The 25,639-nt window shown below is 43.3% G+C and overlaps 1 protein-coding gene across 1 annotated transcript in view; it reads right to left on the bottom strand.

Annotated features, from left to right (window-relative positions):
• The window catches only part of CPSF1 (cleavage and polyadenylation specific factor 1), a 297,206-nt gene that overhangs the window by 98,930 nt on the left and 172,637 nt on the right, over nt 1-25,639 (bottom strand). Inside the window, 4 exon segments of the mRNA XM_030220640.1 lie at nt 2,913-3,087; nt 5,229-5,365; nt 16,350-16,528; nt 22,448-22,589. Coding sequence (XP_030076500.1) covers nt 2,913-3,087; nt 5,229-5,365; nt 16,350-16,528; nt 22,448-22,589 — 633 coding nt within the window.

Genomic DNA, 25,639 nt, shown 5'->3' with positions numbered 1-25,639 from the left:
GTAGGGGTATTTCCCTGTGTGTCTCACCTTGCTGGTCTTGGCCTGCATAATCCTATGACATCAAGATGGCGTCTGTACCCTATGACCTGCACAGCAGTGATTTAGCTAATTCAGCTTTCTGGAAAATCACTAGCAGTCATGTAACACCAAGGACATGCTGTGGGCAAACCAGCCCCTCTTTATCTCCCCGAGAAGCTGAAGCTCCAGCAAGGCGGGTGAGAAACAGAAAATGCATACCACAATGTAACAACTTGAAGGTCAAGAACAACGGACCCTTCTTGACATGCAGTGAGCTGAGGAAGATCCAGACTGGGCTCCTGCAGTCACCTGACCGAGAGGTTCTGGAAAAGCGGGAACAAAGAAGAAATCAGTTAGTCGGAAGCCCTGGAAGAGGGTAGAAGCGGACAAGAAGACGAGTGAGAGAGACCTGATAAGGCCCGCAGTCTTGTGAACTGTGTATCGGGAGGAAGTAGTGTTGGTTCAGCCGTACCAGCCAGAGTGACTGTGACCCTGTTTGTGCAGAGGCCCTGAGATAATTCTGAGGCTAAGACTTGCTGCAAAAGTCAGCTTGAGTCGGAGAAGTAACCTGTGCCCACATCCAAGAGACTGCCCGAGAGAGACAGGCTGGTGAGTGACACAGTGATTTATTTCCTAGTAGTCTGGGATTAGTGCAGAGCTGGCCTTAGCCAGGAGAGGTTACCTTAGTGACTCTTGGTCAGGAAGATAAGCTGCTAATAACTGTACTACCTCGTGACATAGTTATAGCATTGCCATTACCAATCAGTGGTGTGATTCATATAGTAACAGTAAGAATCAGTGTGTAGTTGTGACAATATAGTTTGTAACTTTATCAGCCGTATTTTTGTATTCAGCCAAAGCTTGCCAGAGCTTTTATATTTGTACCTATATTTTCTTATCTATAATATATATATATATATATATATATATATATATATATATATATATATATATATAATCTGTGGCTTGGTGTCAGTTCTCCCATGGTACATCTGATAAGGTAACAGATCCAAGGTTCTGTATAATAATACCCCTAGACTGAGCTAGGAACCTTGGAATAAGTAATCTGAGAATAATCGTTATCCTAAGTATTATTTATTTACACCTACAGGATTCCTTAGGAAAGAAAATAAGTGGTTACTGAGGATGGGCAGACTGGATGGGCCTTTTGGCCCTTATCTACCATCATGTTTCTAAACAACCATTGCCTCAACATAACTCAAAAATGGTCAACTTAAGGGTATGGTTCCTCTATTATATGATAATACTACGGATAACCGAGTTGCAAGCTGCCACACACTTAATGAATGGAACAAAATACTTGTCCTTATCACTGCTAGACGAAGGATCACTATCAACTAGTAGAGCCAAATCACAAACCCCACAACAAACCAGAGAATAAGATACCAACCAACAGCAAAAAGGCAAATATTCACAACCAAAATGAATATAAATTAAAAAAAAAAGAGTCAAGTCAAAGACAATTACAAACTGTCAAGCATATCAACATCAAAAATTATACATATGTTCCCAAGCAGCCTTCTATCTGGAGAGGAGTAGCAATCGGGAAAAGCACAATATTTCCACCTAATTGTTTTAAAAGTATTTCCATGCAATTTCATTGAGTGTCCCCTGGTCTTTGTACTTTTTGAAAGAGTGAAAATTGATTCACTTCTACCCGTTCTACACCATTCAGGATTTTATAGATATCAATCATATCCCCCCTCAGCCGTCTTTCTTCCAAGCTGAAGAACCCTAACTTCTTTAGACTTTCCTCATATGAGAGGAGTTCCATCCCGTTTATCATTTTGATTGATCTTCTTTGAAGTATACTCTTGCCAGGTTGGGCATGTGGTTTTGGGAAAAATGTTGGCAGGACGATTGACTGATGAAGATGGAATACCAATATTATCTTAGGAAGGAACTTAGGGTGTGTGTGGAAAACTACTCTATTGTGGTGAAACTTAGTGTAAGGTAGAACAGCTACTAGACCCTGAAGCTCATTGACTCTGCGAGCTGAAGTGACCTCCACCAAAAACACAACTTTTCAGGTCAAATACTTCAGATGGCAGGAATCAAGTGGCTCAAAAGGAGCTTTCATTATCTGGGTGAGGACAAAATTGAGATCCCATGATACAGCTGGAGGTTTGACAACAGCAAACCTCTCATGAAGCGAACAACTAGAGGCTGTACAGAGATGGGCTTACCTCCCACATGGTGAGAAGCACTGAATGCACTTACATGAATCACTGATCTAACCTCGTATGGCTATTTCTATGTTCTCAGCCATACTGGGTCAGACCAATGGTCCATCCAGCCCAATATCCTGTTTCCAATAATGGCCAATCCAGGTTACAAGTATCTGGCAGAAACCCAATTAATCGCAGAATTCCATGCTACCAATCCCAGGGCAAGCAGTGGTTTCCCTCATGTCTATCTCAATAACAGACTACAGATTTTCCTCCAGAAACTTTTCCAAACCTTTTTTTAAACCTAGATATGCTAACTGCACTTACCACATCCTCTGGCAACGAGTTCCAAAACTTAACTATTTTTTGAGTGGAAAAATAATTCCTCCTATTTATGTATAAATTTTCATATTCAGCCCATCTGAACATGAGTTCTAGGGCAGATACAACCAACCTACACAAAAGTTAGACATATTAATAACCTAGAACATAATCCTCAATAACCCCACCGATCCTTTCCAAGAAGGTATTTGTGTATTACTCTAGCAATGTCGGGGGAGCACTATTTGGAAGACCTGAGAAAAATTGCATACATTACTCTTACACTGAAGCTGGAAGAACTCAAATTATTCAGAATACCTAGGCATTCCTAGCATAAAGAATGAATACCTGCAAGGACTGCATTGTATGGGAAATTCACCTTACCTCCATCTGGCCTGACTCGCGCACCAAAACACACCAGTGAGTGGGTTCCACTCGGTAAGTACAGGATTCCTTCTCAGCAGAAGGAAGATTGGGCCTGTGTGGTTCCTCCTTACTAGGGCTTGACAATAGGCTGGAGTCTCCATATAACATCTCCTCTTCATCGTCCACTGTGTTACTGTAGCCAGAACAGAGCAAAACAAAACATGAATCAGGAGAGAGAATGAACATCACATCAGTCATGAGAAAGGGAAGCCCAGAACAAGGACACTGATCAAGAAGAGAAGAATAGCCATACTGGGTCAGACTAATGGTTCGTCTAGCCCAGTATCCTGTTTCCAACAGTGGCCAAGCCAGGTCACAACTACGTGGCAGAAACCCAAATATAGCAGCAACATTCCATGCTATCAATCCCAGGGCAAGCAGTGTCTCAACAGCAGACTGAACTTTTCCTCCAGGAACTTGTCCAAACCTTTTTTAAACCCAGATACGCTAACCACTGTTACCACATCCTCTAGCAACAAGTTCCAGAACTTAAATATTTGCTGCATGAAAAAATATTTTCTCCTATTTGTTTTAAAAGTATTTCCATGAAACTGGATTGAGTGTCCCCTGTCATAGTCCTGGTAGCAAGAGTGAGAAGAGCAAGTGGTCAGCCCTGTTACATTCCTCCAAGTTTCAGGGCAAGTGAGGTTGGCTCCACTTTTTCTTATGAGCCTCTTTATGAGAGAGTAACAGATGCATTTTAAGCTATTGTTCAGTTTAAATTGAATTTGATTTTAGATTTAAATTACTGCTTCAAGAGAGCAAATTACAGTGATGCACACAGATCCAGTGTAGGAGTAGCGAGAGCCGTAAGTGAACCTTCGGCTTTATACCCTTCCTCAATTAACCTTAAGGCCTTCCCCACCCCCTTAACATTTTGATAACTAAACTCAACAATTATGATCATCACACACACACTTCTCAAATACAGGTTACAGTATGGGCAGATGGTTCTTTACCTGTCAGGACCTAATTGTTTTGATTTGACTGTAACTGCTTTTTGCTGCCCCCAGGAACCTGGTGCCCTAGAAGACTGCCTTGTTTTGACTATTGGTTGAACTAGCCCTCAATGTACAGAAGGTATTTCCCTGCCTCAGTGAGGCTAATAATCTAGGGCTAAATTTACTAAAAGGTACCCATGCATTAGCGCATGCTAACAAGCATTAACGAGCGTAATTCACTGCAAGTCCCACTTCATCCAATGGGACCAGCTGAGTAATCATGTGCGTTACCTGCACTAGGCTCATGCAGTCACAGTAATACATTTTAGTAAATCTAGCCCTAAGTTTGTATTTGAGACAAATCATGAAGTGACTTGTTCAAGGTCACATGCAGTATCAGTGGGAGAAAATCTGATGGCACCCTATTGAACTGACATGTAGGCTTCCTCAAGGTCTGACCACAGAGGGACAGGAAAAGGGAGCCATGGTACTCCTCAAAATTTCCTTCTCTCCACCTCCCCTGTGAAGTGCTTATTATTTTAATTCCCTCCTTTGTGGCAGTGATACTCCAACTGGCATATCACCAAAAGCATTGAGGTATGGAGGTGGTGCAAGGCCTTGAGCACCTGCACATGCTCAAGGTCTGCCGGTTTCTGCCCCCCACCCCCGAAACATGAAGTTCAGAGAGGGTGGGAGCAGGCAGACCTCTAGCATGCACAGATGGTCAAGATCCCATGTCCGTGAGTTTCAATGCTTTTGCTGCTGTGCTGGTTGCAGTATCACTGCCACCTGGGAGGGAGATAAAGTACTAAACACATTGTGGGGGAGGTGGAAAGAAGGAGAGAAATACTAGAAAGTGTGTGTGGGGGGAGGGGTTAGAGGACGACAGAAATGCTGTACATCACAGGGAGAGGGGAACTGAGAGGAAGAGAACAGAAATGTTGGACACCACGGTACGAGGGGTTTAGAGTAAGGGAAGGATACTGGACGCCGTGTGTGTGTGTGTAGGTGGCTATGGGATGGTAGGTACAGAAAGGGGAGAAGCAGGAGATGGGAGCGGAGCTTAGGGCATGCTGGAGGCAGAGCTTAGGTGTGGATGGGGCAGAGCAAGCCCCCTCCCAAACAAAAAGGTGTTCCTCTGCCCCTGGTCTTGCCCCTACATCAGCACCTGAGTCTCCATGCTATATCTCTCCTTTACAATGTATCACTACTAGCACTGCCCCCCCCTCCCACACCCCACGCCACTCTGTCCATGAGTTCTGCCTTACTTTTCCCTCTGCTGCCTTCTCTCATCCCATGTGAATGTAACGCTCCTCTCTCATTTGAGCAGTACCTCATGTCCTGAATCAGTGTTTCAGCTTCAGACTGGTTTCGCATTGCCAGATCATCCTTGGAATTTGCAGATTTGGCCTCTGTGGTAAACATTCCGCTGACATCTCGGTACACACATAGGGCAATCACTTTAGACTGCTGGAAGAGAATATACAGATCATAGCAAGCAAGAGTTCACCTTCTCTCTCCCCCACCAAGGCATCAAGCAAGCATGAGGTCAACCCCGCAAAAAAACTCTTCCTGCTTAAAAGCATCACATCTTACACATCCTCATATCCTACACATTCTCCCCTCCTCCCCGAAATCATCACACCACCGAAAAGATTTCACTCCATCCCATCAAAAGCATCACACCACGCAAGAATTTAGACCTTCTCTTTTTTCCTTAAAAGTATCAAGCCATGAAAAAGTTCACACTGCTTCCACTACTGATTGATAATGGTTGTGACTGTTGGGTGGACAGAATGGATCTGCCATCTTCTACTATGTTACTACCCACCAAAAGCATTTCACTACACAGAGTTTACATCCTTCCTCCTTCTCCACTCCCCCTAAAAGCAGTGCTTTTTTTGTGCCGGTACGCAACGGTACGGCGTACCGGCACCTTTTTTTTTTTTTGCTCCCCCCGCCCTGTGAGTCCATGTCCCGCACGCAGTGCCAGCCCCCATTTCCGGCCGCTGCTGCTTCTCCTGTTGAGCAGCAGCGGCCGCTACACAAAGAAAAAGAAGATTAAAAAAAAAAAAAACTTCAAACCTGGCTGAAACGCGGCACCCCGGCACTGTAGACAGCCATTAGGCATTGGCTGTTGCCCCGCAGCCGCTCCTCCTCTTGCCTCTACGTCACTGCCCCTGGAGGAAGACCCCAGAGGAGCGCAGTGACGTAGAGGCAAGAGGAGGAGCGGCTGCGGGGCAACAGCCAATGCCTAATGGCTGTCTACAGTGCCGGGGTGCCGCGTTTCAGCCAGGTTTCAATTTTTTTTTTAATCTTCTTTTTCTTTGTGTAGCGGCCGCTGCTGCTCAACAGGAGAAGCAGCAGCGGCCGGAAATAGGGGCTGGTGCCGCGTGCGTCGCGACTTCGCGCCGTTCGCGCCAAACTTGGCAGGGAGAGGGAATCCAACAGAGGGAAGGATTGGGGGGGGAGAGAGAAAGAGGGAAACCAACAGAGGGAAGGATTGGGGAGAGAGAGAAAGAGGGAAAACAACAGAGGGAAGGATTTGGGAGAGAGAGAGAGAGAGGGAAACCAACAGAGGGAAGGATTGGGGAGAGAGGGAGAGGGAAACCAACAGAGGGAAGGATTGGGGAGAGAGGGAAAACAACAGAGGGAAGGATTTGGGAGAGAGAGAGAGAGAGAGAGAGAGGGAAACCAACAGAGGGAAGGATTGGGGAGAGAGAGGGAGAGGGGAAACCAACAGAGGGAAGGATTGGGGAGAGAGGGAAAACAACAGAGGGAAGGATTTGGGAGAGAGAGAGAGAGGGAAATCAACAGAGGGAAGGATTGGGGAGAGAGAGAAAGAGGGAAAACAACAGAGGGAAGGATTTGGGAGAGAGAGAGAGAGAGGGAATCCAACAGAGGGAAGGATTGGGGGGAGAGAGAGAAAGAGGGAAACCAACAGAGGGAAGGATTGGGGAGAGAGAGAAAGAGGGAAAACAACAGAGGGAAGGATTTGGGAGGGAGAGAGAGAGAGAGAGAGAGGGAAACCAACAGAGGGAAGGATTGGGGAGAGAGAGAAAGAGGGAAAACAACAGAGGGAAGGATTTGGGAGAGAGAGAGAGAGGGAAACCAACAGAGGGAAGGATTGGGGAGAGAGAGAAAGAGGGAAAACAACAGAGGGAAGGATTTGGGAGAGAGAGAGAGAGAGAGAGAGAGAGAGAGAGGGAAACCAACAGAGGGAAGGATTGGGGAGAGAGAGAAAGAGGGAAAACAACAGAGGGAAGGATTTGGGAGAGAGAGAGAGAGAGAGAGGGAATCCAACAGAGGGAAGGATTGGGGGGAGAGAGAGAAAGAGGGAATCCAACAGAGGGAAGGATTGGGGAGAGAGAGAAAGAGGGAAAACAACAGAGGGAAGGATTTGGGAGAGAGAGAGAGAGGGAAACCAACAGAGGGAAGGATTGGGGAGAGAGAGAAAGAGGGAAAACAACAGAGGGAAGGATTTGGGAGAGAGAGAGAGGGAATCCAACAGAGGGAAGGATTGGGGGGAGAGAGAGAAAGAGGGAAACCAACAGAGGGAAGGATTGGGGAGAGAGAGAAAGAGGGAAAACAACAGAGGGAAGGATTTGGGAGAGAGAGAGAGAGAGGGAAACCAACAGAGGGAAGGATTGGGGAGAGAGAGAAAGAGGGAAAACAACAGAGGGAAGGATTTGGGAGAGAGAGAGAGAGGGAATCCAACAGAGGGAAGGATTGGGGGGAGAGAGAGAAAGAGGGAAACCAACAGAGGGAAGGATTGGGGAGAGAGAGAAAGAGGGAAAACAACAGAGGGAAGGATTGGGGAGAGAGAGAAAGAGGGAAAACAACAGATGGAAGGATTGGGGAGAGAGAGGAAAAACAGATGGAAGGATGGGGAGAGAGAGGGGAAAACACAGATGGATTGGGGAGAGAGGGACAAACAGATGGAAGGATTGGGGAAAGAGAGGGAAAACAGATGGAAGGATGGGGAGAGAGAGGGGGAAAACAGATGGAAGGATGGGGAGAGAGAGAGGGAAGATGCTGGATGGAAGAATGCAGAAAGAAATAGGGGAGACACTGGAAGGATGGGGAGAGAAAGCAGAGCTGCTGGATGGAAAAGGGGAATAGAGAAAGACTGGAGAATAAGAGGAAGGGGCATGGGGAGAACAAGGGTGAGGAAAAGATGAAAAGCCACAGGTAGATGAAGGAAATTAAAGAATGGATAGTAAGAATGAATTAAATCTGGACAGAGAGAGAGCCTGAAAAATATTGAAGAAAGCAAAGAAAAAGAAGACAAAAATGACAAATGGCACAGAAGAGTTAAGCGAAAACAAAGGAAAGCAGAATCACAGACTGGGACCAATATGGAAAGAAAAACAGTGACAACAAAGGTAGAAAAAAATCATTTTATTTTCATTTTAGTGTTTGTAATATGTCCAATTTGAGAATTTACATTGGCTGTCTTATTTTGCACTGGGTATACTGGAGCTGTAAGAGCTTACAGAGATTATTTATCATGAAAAAAAATCACATTATTTTTTTCTCCTATAGTACTGTAATATTTTCAATGATGTCTGTTTATATGCGCCATGGCTGGTATAGGGGGTGTGGTTAATGTGGGTGTGGCTATCATAGGGGTGGAGCCATATGTGGTGACCCCGCCCATAATGAGTACCGGCACCTTTTTTTCTACAAAAAAAGCACTGCCTAAAAGTGTCACACCATGCAAGAGTTCCTTCCCTATGCTTATGGTTTATTGGTGCTTGATATACCGCCATTCACTTTTTAAAATCAAAACGATTTATAACAATTTACAAAAGGAACTACAATCATTAATAGGAAAGGGCAGAAGCGAGAAAGGAGGCAGGGAGAGGGAGACAGGAGTAAGGAACATGCTGCATGCCACCTCTGTCCTTATCTAGATATCCAACCAAGGAAGACGGAAGAAAACAAATGGGTTTTTAGAGCCTTGTGAAATATTTGATAGGAGAGATCTTCATGAAAGGAGGGGGGGGGGGGGGGGGGGGGGGGGAAGAGTGTTCCAAAGTGATGGCACAATTAAAAAAAAAAAAAAGGCCAAAAGATGAGTAGCCTCAAGACAACATGAGACTGAGGGAATGGATAGGCGATTGGCAGAGGATGGACACAAGGAACGAGAGGGTACATACGAGCAGATCAGTGAAGATAAACAAGCAGCAGTCCTCTGGCTTAAGACCTTGTGAGACAATGTAAGTATCTTATGATGAATACGAAATGGAATCAGAAGCCAGTTATATTTAAGAAAGAGAGCTACACGATCAAAGTGACGAGTTCACAACAGAAGATGTATGGAGGTATTTTGAGCAGACTGAAGACGCTTTAATGAAGATGGTGAAAGACCAGCATAGACAATGTTACAACAGTCAGGTTTGGATGCTATGAAAGTAAACAGAAGTCGCACAGGTGGAATCATCAAGGCAACAGCACATAGAGTGGATAAGACGCCAATGAATGAAAGCATGATTTTATCACAGCTGAAATCTGGGGAGCAAAGGAAAGCTGGGAATCAAGAATTACCAATAGATATTTGAACGAGTCAACGGTTTAATAGAGGAGCCTTGTATCATAGGTACAATGGAAGGTTGCAAAGTGTGACTCGTTACCCACATGGCCACTGCTTTAGAGAAATTAAATAAAAACCGGTGGGACAAAACCAGTTATTAATGGAATCCAAGCATGATTGAAGATGATGGAGTGAAGGGCTGTAAGGATTCTGCACAGAGACTAAGTGGATATCATCTGCATAGAAGTACACCTTGGTAGAAGATTCTTGAATATGGGTGGCCAGTGGACTGAGAAAAAGATTGGAGAAGCAGGGACAAAACAGAGCCCTGGGGGATTCAGCATGGCAGGGAGTAAGGAGTAGAGACAGTTGAAGCAAGAGACAGTAGATGAATGATCTGAAAGCATCACACAAAGAGTCTCCCCTTTTCTGTCCTTACAAAAGGCATCATCACATCAAGTCTCCCCTTCTGTCCTCAAAAATGCATCACATCAAGAAGTTTCCCTTTCTCTGTTCTTCAAGCTGAAACAAAGCTTATTAGCTGACATCCAAGTATTAATGGCCTGCAAACAAAGGGAAACAGACTGCAATGCTGCAGAAACAGAAGAACTGAGAGTCTATGCATCATCTGTATATAATCCATATTAAACACCAAAAGACGACAAAGGACAACAAACGGGTTGCTTATGCAAATTAAATAATGTAGCTGAGAGGGCAGAACCCAGAGATCACCAGTGCTCTGAGAATACCAACCTAAATGATTAGCATTAATAAAAAAAAACTCATTGCAAATGGTTTGATAAATAAGACTCAAACCACCGTAGCACCAGATCCTTATCCCAAAAGCAGTCAAATGATAATAGTGGTTAGGGTGGTGGACTTTGGTCCTGGGGAACTGAGGAACTGAGCTCGATTCCCACTTCAGGCACAGGCAGCTCCTTGTGACTCTGGGCAAGTCACTTAACCCTCCATTGCCCCATGTAAGCCGCATTGAGCCTGCCATGAGTGGGAAAGCGCGGGGTACAAATGTAACAAAAAATAAAAAAAATAAAAAATATGGTCAATGCTGTCAAACACAGTAGATGTCAACATCACTAATAAATACAACGGAGTGGAGGAGTGGCCTAGTGGTTAGGGTGGTGGACTTTGGTCCTGGGGAACTGAGTTTGATTCCCACTTCAGGCACAGGCAGCTCCTTGTGACTCTGGGCAAGTCACTTAACCCTCCATTGCCCCATGTAAGCCGCATTGAGCCTGCCATGAGTGGGAAAGCGCAGGGTACAAATGTAACAACAACAACAAAAAAATCCCCTCATCAAATCCTCTTAAGACAGAATCAAAACTTGAGAGCAATAAGGTCTCAATACATGGTTAACCATAAGATTGGTAAGCATCAAGAATGTTTCAGTATCAACATAAGTCTGTAGATGATCAAGAACAATTTTTTCAAGAAATCATGGGGATGGGCAACCTTGGCTCTCCAGTGCCACAATCTAGTCAGGGTTTCAGAATATGCATGAGATCTATTTGCATACAATAGAGACAGTGCATGCAAATAGATCTTGTGCATATTCATTGAGGAAATCCTGAAACCTCGACTGGGTTGCAGCCCTCAAGGACAAAGGTTGCCCACCCCAATACAGGGCAATAGTTATCCGGGTTGAACATATCTGCACCGTATTTCTTCAAACAGACCTCACTGATGGTTCTTTTCAGGGCAAGAGGGACATGACTGGAGGAAAGCAATAGGTTTACAATACAAGTTATAGACTCCATAAGATCCTCTTTCAAAGCTTTAAGTACTGAAGCTGGACATACATTCCAGAAAAGGTGTTCAAACCTTTAATAATTAGGTCCAATTGAGATTGAGAGATAGTAGCAAGTTTTTGATGAAATGCTTTGGCAAACTACTGCGATATAAGATGAAGGTCATCAAATTCAGAATACCTTAAAGTAGTTAAATCCTCAACTACCTGAAAAAGCATTCTTGATGTAGGCATTGCATTCATAATTCTCTTTTTACAATAAGTAGATTTAACAGTAAGAACTTTCTCTCGATACGTACCAAGACCATCTAAATAAGCAGACTGTGACAAGGCATTAGGGGTTTTTTTACCATTTATGTTCAAATCATGTTTAGCCATTCTAAGCTCAGAATTATGCAAGGTACCTTATATGAAGTCTTATCAGTTTTACATATCAAAGGTGCTAACTCATTGAATTTTCTAGAGATGAATGCCATAAATATACTGCATCATCTATCGCTAAATTTCTGAAGTCATCAAGCAAAGATTTGCTATGAACTATGCCAACAGTAGGATGCAGTTTATTGATATGAGTAAAATACTTAATTATCATAAATGAAGTGGATAGACTTGATAGTAAACATATTGAATCCTCTTCAGAGGATACCTCAAAAATACTGTTAAGAAGAAATCTAGATCTCCAAAGCAGAAGCCTGTCTCGATTTACTGACACTGGTGTCGGGTCTGGGGCACGGGCACCAAGAATCTCAAATGCCTCAGTGAAGCTTCCTCCCCAACTGGAGACTGACAGAGTGGAGGAGTAGCCTAATGGTTAGTGCAGCGGACTGAGAACCAAAGGTAACCAGGTTCCAACTGTAGCTTCTCCTCTCTCCCCTTTCTCTATTTCTGTGGATAGCACTCTCATTCTCCCTGTCTCATCAGCTCGTAACCTTGGGGTCATCTTCGATTCCTCTCTCTCCTCTGCTCACATTCAGCAGATTGCCAAAACCTGTCGTTTCTTTCTCTATAACATCAGCAAAATCCGTCCCTTCATCTCTGAGCACTCTACCAGAACCCTCATCCACACTCTTAATACCTCTCGCCTAGATTACTGCAACCTGCTTCTCACCGGCCTCCCACTTAGCCATCTCTCTCCTCTTCAATCAGTCCAAAACTCTGCTGCGCGACTCATTTTCCGCCAAAGTCACTATGCTCACATTAGCCCTCAAGTCACTTCACTGGCTCCCTATCCATTTTCGCATTCAATTCAAACTTCTCTTACTGACCTATAAGTGCATTCACTCTGCCGCTCCTCAGTACCTCTCCACTCTTGTCTCTCCCTACACCCCCCCTTGGATACTCCGCTCTGTAGATAAATCTCTCTTGTCTGTCCCCTTCTCCTCTACTGCTAATTCCAGACTCCGTTCCTTTTATCTCGCTGCACCTGACGCCTGGAATAGACTTCCCAAGCCTGTACGTCTAGCCCAGTCTTTGGCCGTTTTCAAGTCCAGGCTAAAAGCCCACCTATTTGACGCTGCTTTTGACTCCTAACCTTTACTCACTTGCCCTGAACCCCATCTCTTTAATTCCCTTGCCTCTTAATTGTTCTGTCTGTTTGCCTGTCTTATTTAGATTGTGAGCTCTTTGAGCAGGGACTGTCTTTTCATATATGGTGTACAGCGCTGCGTATGCCTTATAGTGCTATAGAAGTGATAAACAGTAGTAGTACCTTTTAGATTGTAAGCTCTTCGAGCAGGGACTGTCCTTCCATGTTAAATTGTACAGCGCTGCGTAACCCTAGTAGCGCTTTAGAAATGTTAAGTAGTAGTAGCTTCTTGTGACTCTGGATAAGTCACTTTACCCTCCGCTGCCCCAGGTACAAAATAAGTACCAGTATATAATATGCAAACCGCTTTCATTATACCACAGAATCCCATCCCCATACTGTGGCAGATATCAACCTTGAGGCCCAATGTCATCTTGGCATCAATGCCTCCCCTGCAGGCAGTGCATGAGTCTCCAGAACTGGTTGAATGTGTCTCAGCATCAACATTAATGATGCTGAAACACAACATCTTGCCAAGCAAAAGTGCTCCACCCACTCATCGAATCTTCTCTGGAGCTGGTCCTCAAATGCTACCAACAATAAAGGCATAGGAAAGCAGTAGGGGTGGCCACATCCTTCTTAGTCACTTGAAGAGTATTGGAAAACCAGACTTATGTTGATACTGAAAACATTCTTGAGGATGTGTGGCCTAATGGTTAGTGCTGCGGGCTTTGATCCTGGCAACCTGGGTTTGATTCTCACTGCAGCTCCTTCTGACTTTGGGCAAGTCACTTAACCCTCCTTTGCTCCAGGTACAAAAAACCTAAGACTGTGAGCCCTCTAGGGACAGAGAAAGTGCCTGCATATAATGTGTACAGCACTGCATACATCTAGCAGTGCTACAGAAATGATTAGTAGTAGTGATGGATCTTTGGAGGCTATTGCAGCCCCTCTAACACCTGAGGCACTTTTTCGAGGACTCAGGCAACACTGATGCCTCAGTGCTCTTGTACTACACTCCAATGAGGTGGCACTCAGCACTGCAAGCATTTAGCATTGAAGCTGAGACAAAAGTCCTTTCAGGTGGGACTCGGATGGTAACATATAGTAACATAGTAGATGATGGCAGATAAAGACCTGTATGGACCATTCAGTCTGTCCAAACAAGATAAACACAACATAAGGTATGATGCAACACCAAGACACAGGGATGAAGACCGATCCCTATGTAGTCTATAGATACTCGATGTCAAAGGTGAACAGCGTGCACCCTTGATGCAACTCTGAGAAGCATGAAGACGATGCTTCCAATGCTGAAGTCGATGGATCATATTTCTCAATGCCAAAAATCAACTTGTGCTGCGTTTCTCGACCACAAAGATTTCTCTTGAGCATGCGTGAACACAGTTTAGAATACTGTGTACAATTCTGGAGACTGCACCTTCAAAAAGGCATAAATGAGATGGAGTCACTCCAGAGGGCAGCTACTAAAATGGTCAGTGGTCTTTGTCATAATGCGTATGGGGACAGACAAAGATCTCAATGTGTATTATTTGGAAGAAAGGCAGGAGAAGGGAGATATAATAGAAACATTTAAATATCTATGCAGCATAAATGCACAGGAGGAAAGTCTCTCTCAAATGAAAGGAAGCTCTGGAATGAGGTGACACAGGATGAAGGTGAAAGGGGATAGACTCAGAAACAACCTGAGGAAATATTTCTTCAAGGAAAGGTGGTGGTGAATCTGTGGAATGGCCTCCCAGTGGAAGTGGTGGAGATGAAAACAGTATCTAAATTCAAGAGAGTCTGGGACAACTACATAGACCTCTAAGGGAGTGATAGGGAGAGCTGATGGCATGGATGGGCAGACTGGATAGGCCATATGGTCTTTATCAGCCTACATTTTCTTATGCTTCAACTTACATTGACAGGAATCATAGCTGAGCCCCAGGTATTGCAGACACCAATTATGGATATCTGTGATGGATATGGTTCATCATAAAGAAATTGTTTTTCATGCAAAGAGTGGTGGATACCTGGAACACCATCCTGGTGGAGATGGTTTGAACAAAAACGTGTGGGATAACCACAGATGATCCCTATACAGCAAGATAGGATTAAAGCAAGACAAATAACATAGAAGAGTGTAACCTGCACAGAGAGACAGGTACAATCCTAAACAAAGGCATCCAGAAGGTAACCAGCATGTTCTGTATAGAGTGGCAGGTATGATTCTAGCCATCTTAACATGTTTTCAGGCACACTCTGGCAACATGCATTTGACAAGCTCCTTTAAAAAATAAAGACTGAGTTAGTTCTGCTGAAGTGACTCAAAAGCTTTCAGTACTTAAGCTGGAGAAGCTTTCCCATGTGGTCTCCAGTGTTCATATCACACATGCTGTGAGAACCTGCTATCTTTATTTATTAGGATTTATTTACCGCCTATTTGAAGGAATTCACTCAAGGTGGTGTACAGTAAGAATAGATCAAGCATGAGCAATAGGCAATTACAGCAGTAAAAATATTCAATATCTTGCTTGTCTTTGGAGAATCACATCTCTATGGAAAAAATGATAGGGAAAATTAGAAGAATCAATTTACCACCAAATCAAGGTAGGTTAATAGCTGAATTTTTCTATGACCATCAAAGCCTCAAAACTGATTAAAGCTACCTGAGAATGAAAAAAGATCATAATGTTATATGCATATAGGCAAAAGGGCACTCTGTGATTTCTCAGGAGGTGACAAAGAAGACAGAAACAGATATTAAAGATAATAGGAACAGATCGGACCTCTGTGGAACTGCTACCTTTACATCTGCTACCTTTACATCTTCCTATGCTGAGGTTTGATACCTAATGCATACTTGATGAGTACGGTCTGAGAAAAAAAAAACATATTTGGGAGGCAAATTGCAGGGGGTGGGGAATGAGTCTTCAGCCATTTCCAAAATGCTACCACATTCATCATCTGGCACAGTTCAACTAGTAGAGCATTCCACAAGACAGGTCCTGCCTCCAAAATTACCTCGGAATATGTTTCTATAAACTGAACTTGTTGAAAGGCGGGCACAGTAAGTAAACACTGGTCCTCAGATCATAGGAATCCAGGAGGTCAATACCATCTAGGCAGAGCAGCAATCACTGGTGATGGCTCATTACTCAAGACCTTACATCCGTCTCTTAATTTGGAGATACTCCACTATCTCTAGTGGTTCTCAGGACCTACACATCCTTTTCTCTTATGCACTGGCTTGTTTCTCCTATGCAGACAGCAGACAAACCTGCCATTCTGCTGGGACACTGTCTTAGAACTTGGAGAAAAGAAATATTGTGGGTTAAACTGACAGACTCTATGTTAGTTTAATTAAAAGATAGAAAACAAAGTGTTTGTGTTTAACTCCCACCCTTTCTTCCCAATTTCTAAACACCCAGGTAATTAGGCCAATTAAAAAGATAGAAAGGACATTTTTCTCAAGAGCTAATTAAGGAAGTTCAGCAATTAATGAGAAACCTTGACCTTAGCAATAGATTAATTCTAGCTCCTTTGCAGTTCATGCCAAGCAAGCATAAAATATCAAACGATACCAAACTTCAAGGACTTTATATTAGCTTTGACTGATACTTACTGTATGTATCTGTGGCTTCTGCAGTGTCAGCCGGTGTGTTTTGCTTCCGTATGTGTCACTCTTCAGCACAAACATGGTCACCTGTCCCTCAGCACTCAAGATTACCACATATGGGTCAGCCACCGCACAGTGTACAATGGGAGATCCTAGATCCACTGGGATGAAATGCAACTGGTTCACTGCAAGATCCAAAAAGACAAACGAAATGAACAGAATGCATCTGGACCTATGGATCATGGCAGAGTATAAGCCAGAACATGGCTCTGCAAACCCTCATACTGTATGCCAGAAGTACTTCACAGACTCTGAAAGGTTTGGATGCTGTGCTTCAATGGAGAAACATATATAACTGTGCATTAATGATGCAGAAATCATTCTCATTTTCTCATTGTGTCCTTGCACAGGCCACTTACAAATGTGCTCTAAGATTCACAGAAAAGAGATCAATATGTTACTAAGGTGCTCATTTGCAAAGCTCAAAGACTTCTGTGCCCTGGTCGTGGCTGAACAGATTTGGGAGTGGGACTTCTCAGGGGCTTCGATGACAACTTCAGAAGTTTTAGAACAAGGACAGTGCTGGGCAGATTTATACAGTCTTTGCCCAGAAAATGGCAAGGACAAATCAAGATCAGGTATACATATTAAGTATCACATCATACAGTGGTGTAGCTAGGTGGGGCGCAGGGGGAGCGGTCGCTCCCCCAAACAGATTTTTGAAAACATGGTACCAATGCGCCACGTGCCAGTAACTTTCCCTGCCGCCATAGTCTTGTCTTGCATCTTTCTCCGTTTCTTCTGCTGCCCGCTGTCTCCCATCTGCGTCGTCATTTTTACTGCCCTGAAGCATTCTCCCTCGGCACCAGCGATTCACAGTCAACCTTTTGCCAGCGTCGGGGCTTCTCCTCAGGCGCGTCCCAGACTCCTGCCTACTCTAACGCAACTTCCTCTTTTCCGCAGAGGTGGGAGTAAGATGCGCCTGAAGAGAAAGCCCCGACGCTAGCAGAAGGCTGACTATGAATCGCCGGTGCCAAGGAAGAACGCTTCAGGGCAGTAAAAATGACGACGCAGACAGAGGGAGAAAGATGCAAGCGTTCGGGGGGAGAGCTGCCCAAGGAGGTTTGTTTAATAGACAAGTGGAAGTAAGCCTTTCTAGTCCAGTATGTCCTGTAAGCAAGGAAGCCAATTTGGTTGTTTCCACCCCCCCCTGCGCAGCCGTCATTGTCATTGCCTTCACCCCAAACAAAACAAGCAAACTTATGAGCTGCTACATCCACAAAAACTGAGATTGGATAGGGACACAGAGGGGTTCTATTGGAAAGTACTATGTACTTATGTACTTATGAGGAGGAGAAAAGGACACAGAGGGGCACTACTGGAAAGGGGGGGGGGGGGGGGGGGAGGACATAGGGACACATAGAAGGCACTATTGGAAAGGAGAGGAGGAGATAGAGACAGAGAGAGGGCACTATTGGAAAGGGGAGGAGGAGACAGGGACACAGAAGGGCACTACTAGAAGGGATGGGGATATGGGACAATAGTGAAAAGGGGATGAGATGGGGACAAAGCGGTAATTCTGGAAAAGGGAGGAGGAGATAGGAACACAGAGGGGGCATTACTGGAAAGGGGGGAGGAGACAGGGACACAGAGAGGGCACTATTGGAAAGGGGGGAGGAGATAGGGACACAGAGAGGGCACTATTTGAAAAGGGAGGAGGAGATGGGGACACAGAGAGGGCACTGTTGGAAAGGGGGGGGAGAAGATAGGGACACAGAGAGGGTACTATTGGAAAGGGGAGGAGGAGATAGGGACACAGAGAGGGTACTATTGGAAAGGGGAGGAGGAGATAGGGACACAGAGAGGGCACTATTGGAAAGGGGAGGAGGAGATAGGGACACAGAGAGGGCACTATTTGAAAGGGGAGGAGGAGACAGGAACACAGAGGGGCACTACTGAAAAAGGGAGGAGGAGATAGAGACACAGAAGGGCACTACTGAAAATCAGGAAGATGGTAACGCAGGGGTAATGCTGGAAAAAGGGGGAAGATGGGGACACGGCAATGTTATAAAAAGGGAGACATGGGGACACCAGGAGGGCAGATAATAGAAAAGGGGGAGATGAGAAGACCAGGAAGGCTTGTGCTGAAAAAAAGTGTGTGGGGGGGGGGGGGGGGGGATATTAAGACAGATCACAGGAGGAGGGAATTGGATAAATGGTGGGGAAACGGAAAGGGCAGATGCTGAACTTGGGGGTGTGGTAAGGACAAGGGACACAGAAGGGAGATGCTGGACAGGACAAATAGTGGTGCAAAGGAAAGAAGGATGGTGCACTTGGAGACAGAAGAAATGTCAGATGGGCAGGAAACCCTGTAAAGGCAGAAGAAACAGAGAAAAACAGAAAAGACAGTGGGACCAAAGCAATTGAAAAAATAAATTGTTCTAACAACAGTAGAAAAAGGTATTTTATTTTGAATTTGATATTAAGAATATGACAGTATTTGAAAATGCACATCTCTGATATCTTCAAATTAGCAACCCTGCAGGGGTCCGAGTGCATTTTCTTAAGTCATTTTGGATGTACTGCAGCACAGATTTTGATGGATAGAATCAGGGACTGCAAATCTCACATGAATGTGGGATATGAGTTCACACTAGGACTGGTTGAAAAATCTCCCTTCTGGAACTGGATCACTTGGCAGCTCTATACATAGCTATTTGATAGTGGGGACATAAAATGAAAGATCAGTGCCAAATAGGTGTAGAGAAGGAAAGGAAGAAGATGAGGAGAGAGAAGAAATGGAAAGTCCAGCCTGGAAAAGAATTTGTAAGGCTGACTCATGGAACATGGAAAAAAAGACTGGGACCAGCCAAATTCCCAAACAACAAAGGTAGAAAAAACATTGTTTTTATGTAATACTTTGTAAGGACTGAGATGTACCTGCTTTGTAAAATGTATATTTTTTCTATTTTTATTTTGCAAAGTACAGGAGAAAATGCTTTTCTTTTTCTTTTTACCAGTATTGCGCTGTTTATAGAGTCTGGTTTTCTTGGGCAGAGAGGAGGGGGTCTCTATTTCAACTTGTGACCGCAAAACTCCAGTAAACAGTTTTAATGCAGTTTACAAAGAAAAATTGCTGCAGAGTCACATGACATCAAGCACAGTAGGACAGTAGGGAAAAGGGAGAGATAATACACAGCGATCAACAGTAGTCAAGCATGAAAAAGTGAGTTTTTAGTGATTTAAATTGGCATAGGATGATTCAAGGCGGAGGGCAGAAGGGAACGAGTTCCACAGCTTAGGTCCAACATAGTTGATAGCAGAGGCATTTGTGATATTAAGACAGATCACAGGAGGAGGGAATTGGATAAATGGTGTGAATGAGAAGTAGTATAATGGATAAGGAGGTGGTGCAGATAATTCGGGGACGTGGGGAGGCGACCTTTGTAGATTAGAGTCATGATTTTAAACTGAATACGTGAAGAGAGAGGTAGCCAATGCTCAGAGCGAAGAAGTGGAGTGACACGGTCAAAAGGTCTAGAGTTATGAAGCAAATGAGAAGCAGTGGATTGAACCAGTTGTAAACAAGAGAATAGAAAGGTAGACCACCGTAGAGGGGGGTTGCAGTAATCGAGATGAGTAATTACCAGGCTAAGAAGCAGTGCCAAACTGACAGTGTGTGTTTATCAATGGCCACCCCCACCCTGTTTGGGTCAAAAGATACAAAAAGCTGGGTGGACTGTCTATGGGCTTTAGTCTGCTCCAGATAGGTCAAAGCTTGCCTGCAGTTCAAGATGTGAAGTCACCTTCACCAGGATGGGCATGAGATTTCAACAAAAAAGTTGGAAGAAATATTACCTGATTAAGGTGGAAATCCAACACCACCTTTGGAAAGAACCCTGTTATGATATAATCTCATATAAGGGGCATCAGCTACTGGGGCCTGAAGCTCACTGACTCTGCATGCTGGTGACCACCACCAGAACACAACCTTCCAAGTGTCTAGAGGCTCAAAGAAGTTGAGGTCCCATGACACAGAAGGAGATTTGATTAGGGGCTTAGTCAAAAGCAAACCACTCATGAATCGAACAGCTAGAGGCTGTACAGAGAAGGGCTTACCCTCTACATGGTGATGGTAAGTGCCAACTGCACTGAGATGAACCCTTATAGAGTTGATTTTAAGACCAGACTTGGAGAGGTGTAATTCCTAATACTTTAATGATGAATCAAATCTAAATAATTCTGGACTTATTTTCAAATTTTATTATTTATTGCATTTGTATCCCACATTTTCCCACCTATTTGCTGGCTCAATGTGGCTTACATAGTTTTGTTATGACATTATCATTCCAGGGTATCAGATACAATTAGTAGTGTGCAGAGATTGAATAAGGGAGGAAAGAGGAAGTGATTAGGCGGGTGAGTATAGAGGTGGACTTTCGTAGCTGGGTGGATTGGTAAAGTGGATTAGTGAAGCTATTGGCTCTCTTTGTAGGCCTTGTTGAAGAAATGTGTCTTCAGAGATTTGCGAAAGTTATTTTTTTCGACAATTGATTTCAGGTCTGTGGGTAATGCATTCATAGCTGCGTGCTCGTGTAAGAGAAGGTGGTGGCATACATCAGCTTGTATTTTAGTCCTTTAGAGCTGGGGAAGTGCAAATTAAGAACTTTGCGGGATGTTCTTGTGGCGTTTCTGGGAGGTAGGTCCACAAGGTTTAGCATGTAGATAGGGGTGTCTGCGTGAATGATTTTGTGTACAATCGTGCAGATCTTGAACGCAATGTGTTCCTTAAGTGGGAGCCAGTGCAGTTTCTCTCTTAGGGGTTTTGCACTTTCATATTTAGTTTTTCCAAATATGAGTCTGGCGGCAGTATTCTGGGCTGTTTGGAGTTTTTTGATAGTCTGTTCTTTGCAGCCAGCATACAGTGTGTTGCAGTAGTCCAGATGGCTTATTACCATTGATTGTACCAGGGTACGGAAGATGTATCTCGGGAAGAAAGGTTTTACTCTTGAGTTTCCACATGGTGTGGAACATCTTTTTTGTCGTGTTCTTCACGTGGGTATCGAGAGTGAGGTTTTGGTCAATAGTAACCCCAAGAATTTTCAAGTTTTGTGAGACAGGAAGAGAACAGTATGGTGTGATTATGGTGGAGAAGTTTTTTGTGTTATGTTGAGAGGTGAGTACAAGACATTGTGTCTTTTCCGCGTTAAGCTTTAGTTGGAATGTATCGCCCAGGTGTGCATGATTTGGAGGCTTTGGTTGATCTCGTTGGTGATTTCATTTAGATCATGTTTGAACGGGATATATATATTGTGACATTGTCTGCATATATGTAGGGATTGAGGTTTTGATTGGCTAGAAGTTTGGCTAAAGGTATCATCATTAGGTTGAATAAGGTTGGTGAGAGGGGGGATCCTTGGGGGACTCCACATTCAGGTGTCCATGGGGGTGATCTGTCTGCGTACGTTATTATGTTAAAGCAGGTACTGAAGATCCCAACCAGATAAATTTGTTTTACCCTCATAAAATTCCCCTTGCCCTGAATTAGGTGTATATACTCCTGCCAGTGTTAGCTTAACCCCATCCACCTTACCCTTTGGTTCACAGAAGATGTGGTAAAAACAGTTAACATAGCTGAGTTTTTAGAATCTAGACAAGTTCTTAGAGGAAAGTCTACAAACACATTTGTGAAAGCCATTGCTCATCCTTCCATATGAACACCAAGGAATGGGTCTACTCTTTAGGATTTTGCCTGGTACTTGTGACCTGAATTGACCTGGATCAGAGAGAAGATGCTGGATTCATCGGACCCCGAGTCTGACCCAGTATGGACCATATTGTTCTTATGTTTTCTAACAATGAATAAAAATGCACATATGCTCAAATCCAATCCCTTATGTTTTATCTCTTCCATCTGCTCCTCCCATTACTCTGTCTTGTCACAAGTATATTTAAATTTAATTACTGTTCTGATACACTAAGCTCTGCTGGTGGTTATTTCAGGTATGTATCTCGCTCATAGTACAGATATATTAGTCATGCAGTATTACATGCACTACCTTTCATGACTCAAAATTAAGGTGAACTCAATGTGTCCTACTCACCCCCTTCCAGGAGCCTGATCCCTAGTGGTGAGACCTGAACGATGTACTTATTGTCGCCAATATTCCCAGCGAAGACAGTGGGACCCTGAGTGGCAAAGCCACTGGTATCCAGCTCCATGATCTCTTGTCCAGTTTGCAGGATCTATATTCAGAGGGGAGGAAACAGACAGGAATCAAACAACCAATTGTGTATTAAGGCCCCGATGCTTAGAACTCCCTTGGTAAGCCAACAGCGCTGAAACTATACCACCGGAAGAGTGCAAAAAATTAGCTTCCAATGCTCAAAGGAAATGATATGCAAACTATATGCGAACTGTTAAAGCTAAAGCAAGTGGGGGGGGGGGGAACATGCTTGGAAATGCACAGAAGAGTTTTGCAGTAAGTCCAGGTCCTGTGCACATGCTCCAGGCAAATATGAACATGAAGCACACATTGACGTCTTGTTTTCTGCTCCTTTAAATATAAGTTTTTCAATTTAAAAATTTTTTTTTAACTTGGAAGGTTTATATTTAAATACAGGAAACAGGCGCCAATGTGTGCTTTCACTTCAGCTTTGCTCGGACTCGCGCACATTTGTTTCTCACTTCTGGCGCTTCAGGGGTTACACAGGCTTCCTTCTGCTTCAAAATTAAAGAAAAAACGGCAGATTTAAAATCCTCTCTTCAAACCCCCAATGCCTGCTCTGAGCTGGCATTATTTTTTCAGCTGTAAAGGTGGCTTTGTTTTGTGTGCTGTTCTCTGAGCATTGGGAGGAATTAAGAAATTACCTTATTAGCATTATTCTTTCAAGTAAACATAGGCACCTAAGGGGTAATTCTGTAAGGAGCCACCTAGATTTAGTTGGCAAGTACGTGCATAAATGCCAGTATTCTGGTCATATTTGAGCATATGTGACTAATGTTGTAAAGTTAATGGCACTTGCCCTTCAACTCCTGTTTGATGCAATATTTTGCTAGTTAACCTTTACTGTTATACATATGTTGTCTGCTCTTAATCCTTGTCCCACAACTTGGATCGAATCAGTAGCTTTTGAGGCTCCTTGGTTTCCCCTTCCATCTGTCTGCCTGCATTGCTAAACAAATCTGATCCTTTGAAACTGAATTCAAATCATACAATTTCTAATCTGCCAGTTTTAGCCAAGTTAGTGAAACAAATTGCTAATTGTCAATTGCAAGATCTTGTTGAATGGCATGCTATAATTAGATGCTTCCCTTCCCTCATGGAGGGGATTAGATTCTTTAAATGCAGCATTTAGTGGATGTTTCTGCTGCTTTTGATTGTGTGGCTCATCACAAATTACTGCCATCAACTTCAGGAGTTTTGGGATCAGTGGTATTGTGTAACTTGGTCTCAGTCTTATCTGCTTAACTGACAGCAGAAGAACAGGATGGGCACTTCGTGTTCATCCTGGGTTCACATCAAAGCGGAGTCCCTCGGGGCTCTTGTTTGTCTACTTTGCTTTTTTTTTTTTTAAATTTATTTATTTATTAAGTTTTTAACTTTATAACAAGAATTCACTTGTTATTGAAATACAGCATAATAGGCATTTACACTGAAAACAAAAATAAAGAAATACAATTGCATTAATTACATCAGCTTAATCCAACAAATAACATTAATGCTTTCTTAGACCACATTAAATGAGGAGGCGGTAAGAGTAGAGAAGTTAAACTTAAATAGTAAAAATAGTAAATGACATGGGGCGTATTATTTCCACAAATATCTTATATTCATTTCAGCTGCTTCAACTCAAGAAATGATTTTAAATGTTCTGGTAAATAAAAGGTATATTTAACCTGACCCAATTTAACAATGCATTTACATGGAAAAGCTAAGAAGAAAGTTCCTCCTATATCTAATGTTTGTGATTTCAATGCCAGGAAGGCTTTCCTTCTATGTTGGGTTGATTTCGTTACATCTGGGAAAATCTGAACCTTCACTCCGCCAAAACAAGCTTTTAAATTTTTAAAGTATAGTCTCATTATATTATTTAAGTCTTGTTCAAATATAAGTGATACAACCAAAGTAGATCTTTCAGAGTTTTCATCTAATGTTTGTTCCAGAATTGCTGAAATATTTTTTAAATCCAAATTGGCATCTCGGGGGCCTTGTCTTTCCCCCCCCTCTCCTTTGGGATTAGGAATATAGAATATCTTATTTATAGGCGGAATTGCGTCAAGTGGTATCTTCAAAACTTCATGTAAATAACGTTTAAACATGTCGTAAGAATTAATCCCTGGGAGGTTAGGGAAATTTAACAGTCGTAAATTTAATCTTTGGTTGTAGTTTTCTATCTGCTCGACCCTCTTTCGAATGTCAAGATTGTCTTTAACCACAGATGTTTTAAATTCTTGAAAAGAGTCAGCATTCATCTGAATCTTTTGAATTTTTTCAGAAATTTCTTCATTAATTACATCTACTTTAGCATTTAGTTCTTGGAATTTAATATTAAAGGCTCTGACCTCTCCCGATGTCTGCTGTAGAGTATTATCCATTTCATTCAGCTTCTCCCAAATCATCTCGAGGTTGATTCCCGGTTCTTTCGTAGAGATCTCAAGGTAAAATTAGTTCTTACCCAATAATTTTCTTTCCATTAGTCCCAACAGATCAATCCAGAGATGAGTGGGTTACGTCCTCTACCAGCAGGTGGAGATAGAGAGAACCTCAGAGGTTTACTATATGTGGACCTGTGCATCCATCTTGTCGATACCAAAGCAATGGAAGAAGAAGAATAAATCCAACATGGAAGTCCTCTCCTACCTCTATCAAGGCCAAGTAGGCTCCTCCTCCACCGCTCCTGCGGGAGGGAAATATCCAAAGTGGTAAACTGCAACCTGATGCTTTGTTTAATTCTTTTATAAAATTGTTTTTTAAAGAAATCTAAATAAAAGTCAGAAAGCAAAAAGTCAATATCAACCAAGGGTGGACCTCTGGATTGATCTTTTGGGACTAATGGAAAGAAAATTATCAGGTACGGACTAATTTTACCTTCCACAGAATCCCACAGATCAATCCAGAGATAAGTGGGATGTACAATGAGTGGGATGAACCAAAGCAAATCCAAAATAAGATGGGACCACAGATACCGAACAAGCCTCAACAGGCAGCTCCGTTGCCAGATCCCAAAAACAGAGGCAGCAGGAGGGGTGCAATCCTGAGAAAACTCACCAGCCCCAGGGGTAAAGCGAATGC

Source organism: Microcaecilia unicolor, chromosome 1 (genome assembly GCF_901765095.1).
Source record: "Microcaecilia unicolor chromosome 1, aMicUni1.1, whole genome shotgun sequence".
NCBI classification, from domain to species: Eukaryota; Metazoa; Chordata; class Amphibia; order Gymnophiona; family Siphonopidae; genus Microcaecilia; species Microcaecilia unicolor.
Note: the sequence above shows the minus strand (reverse complement) of the source record. Positions and strands in the feature narration are given on the sequence as shown.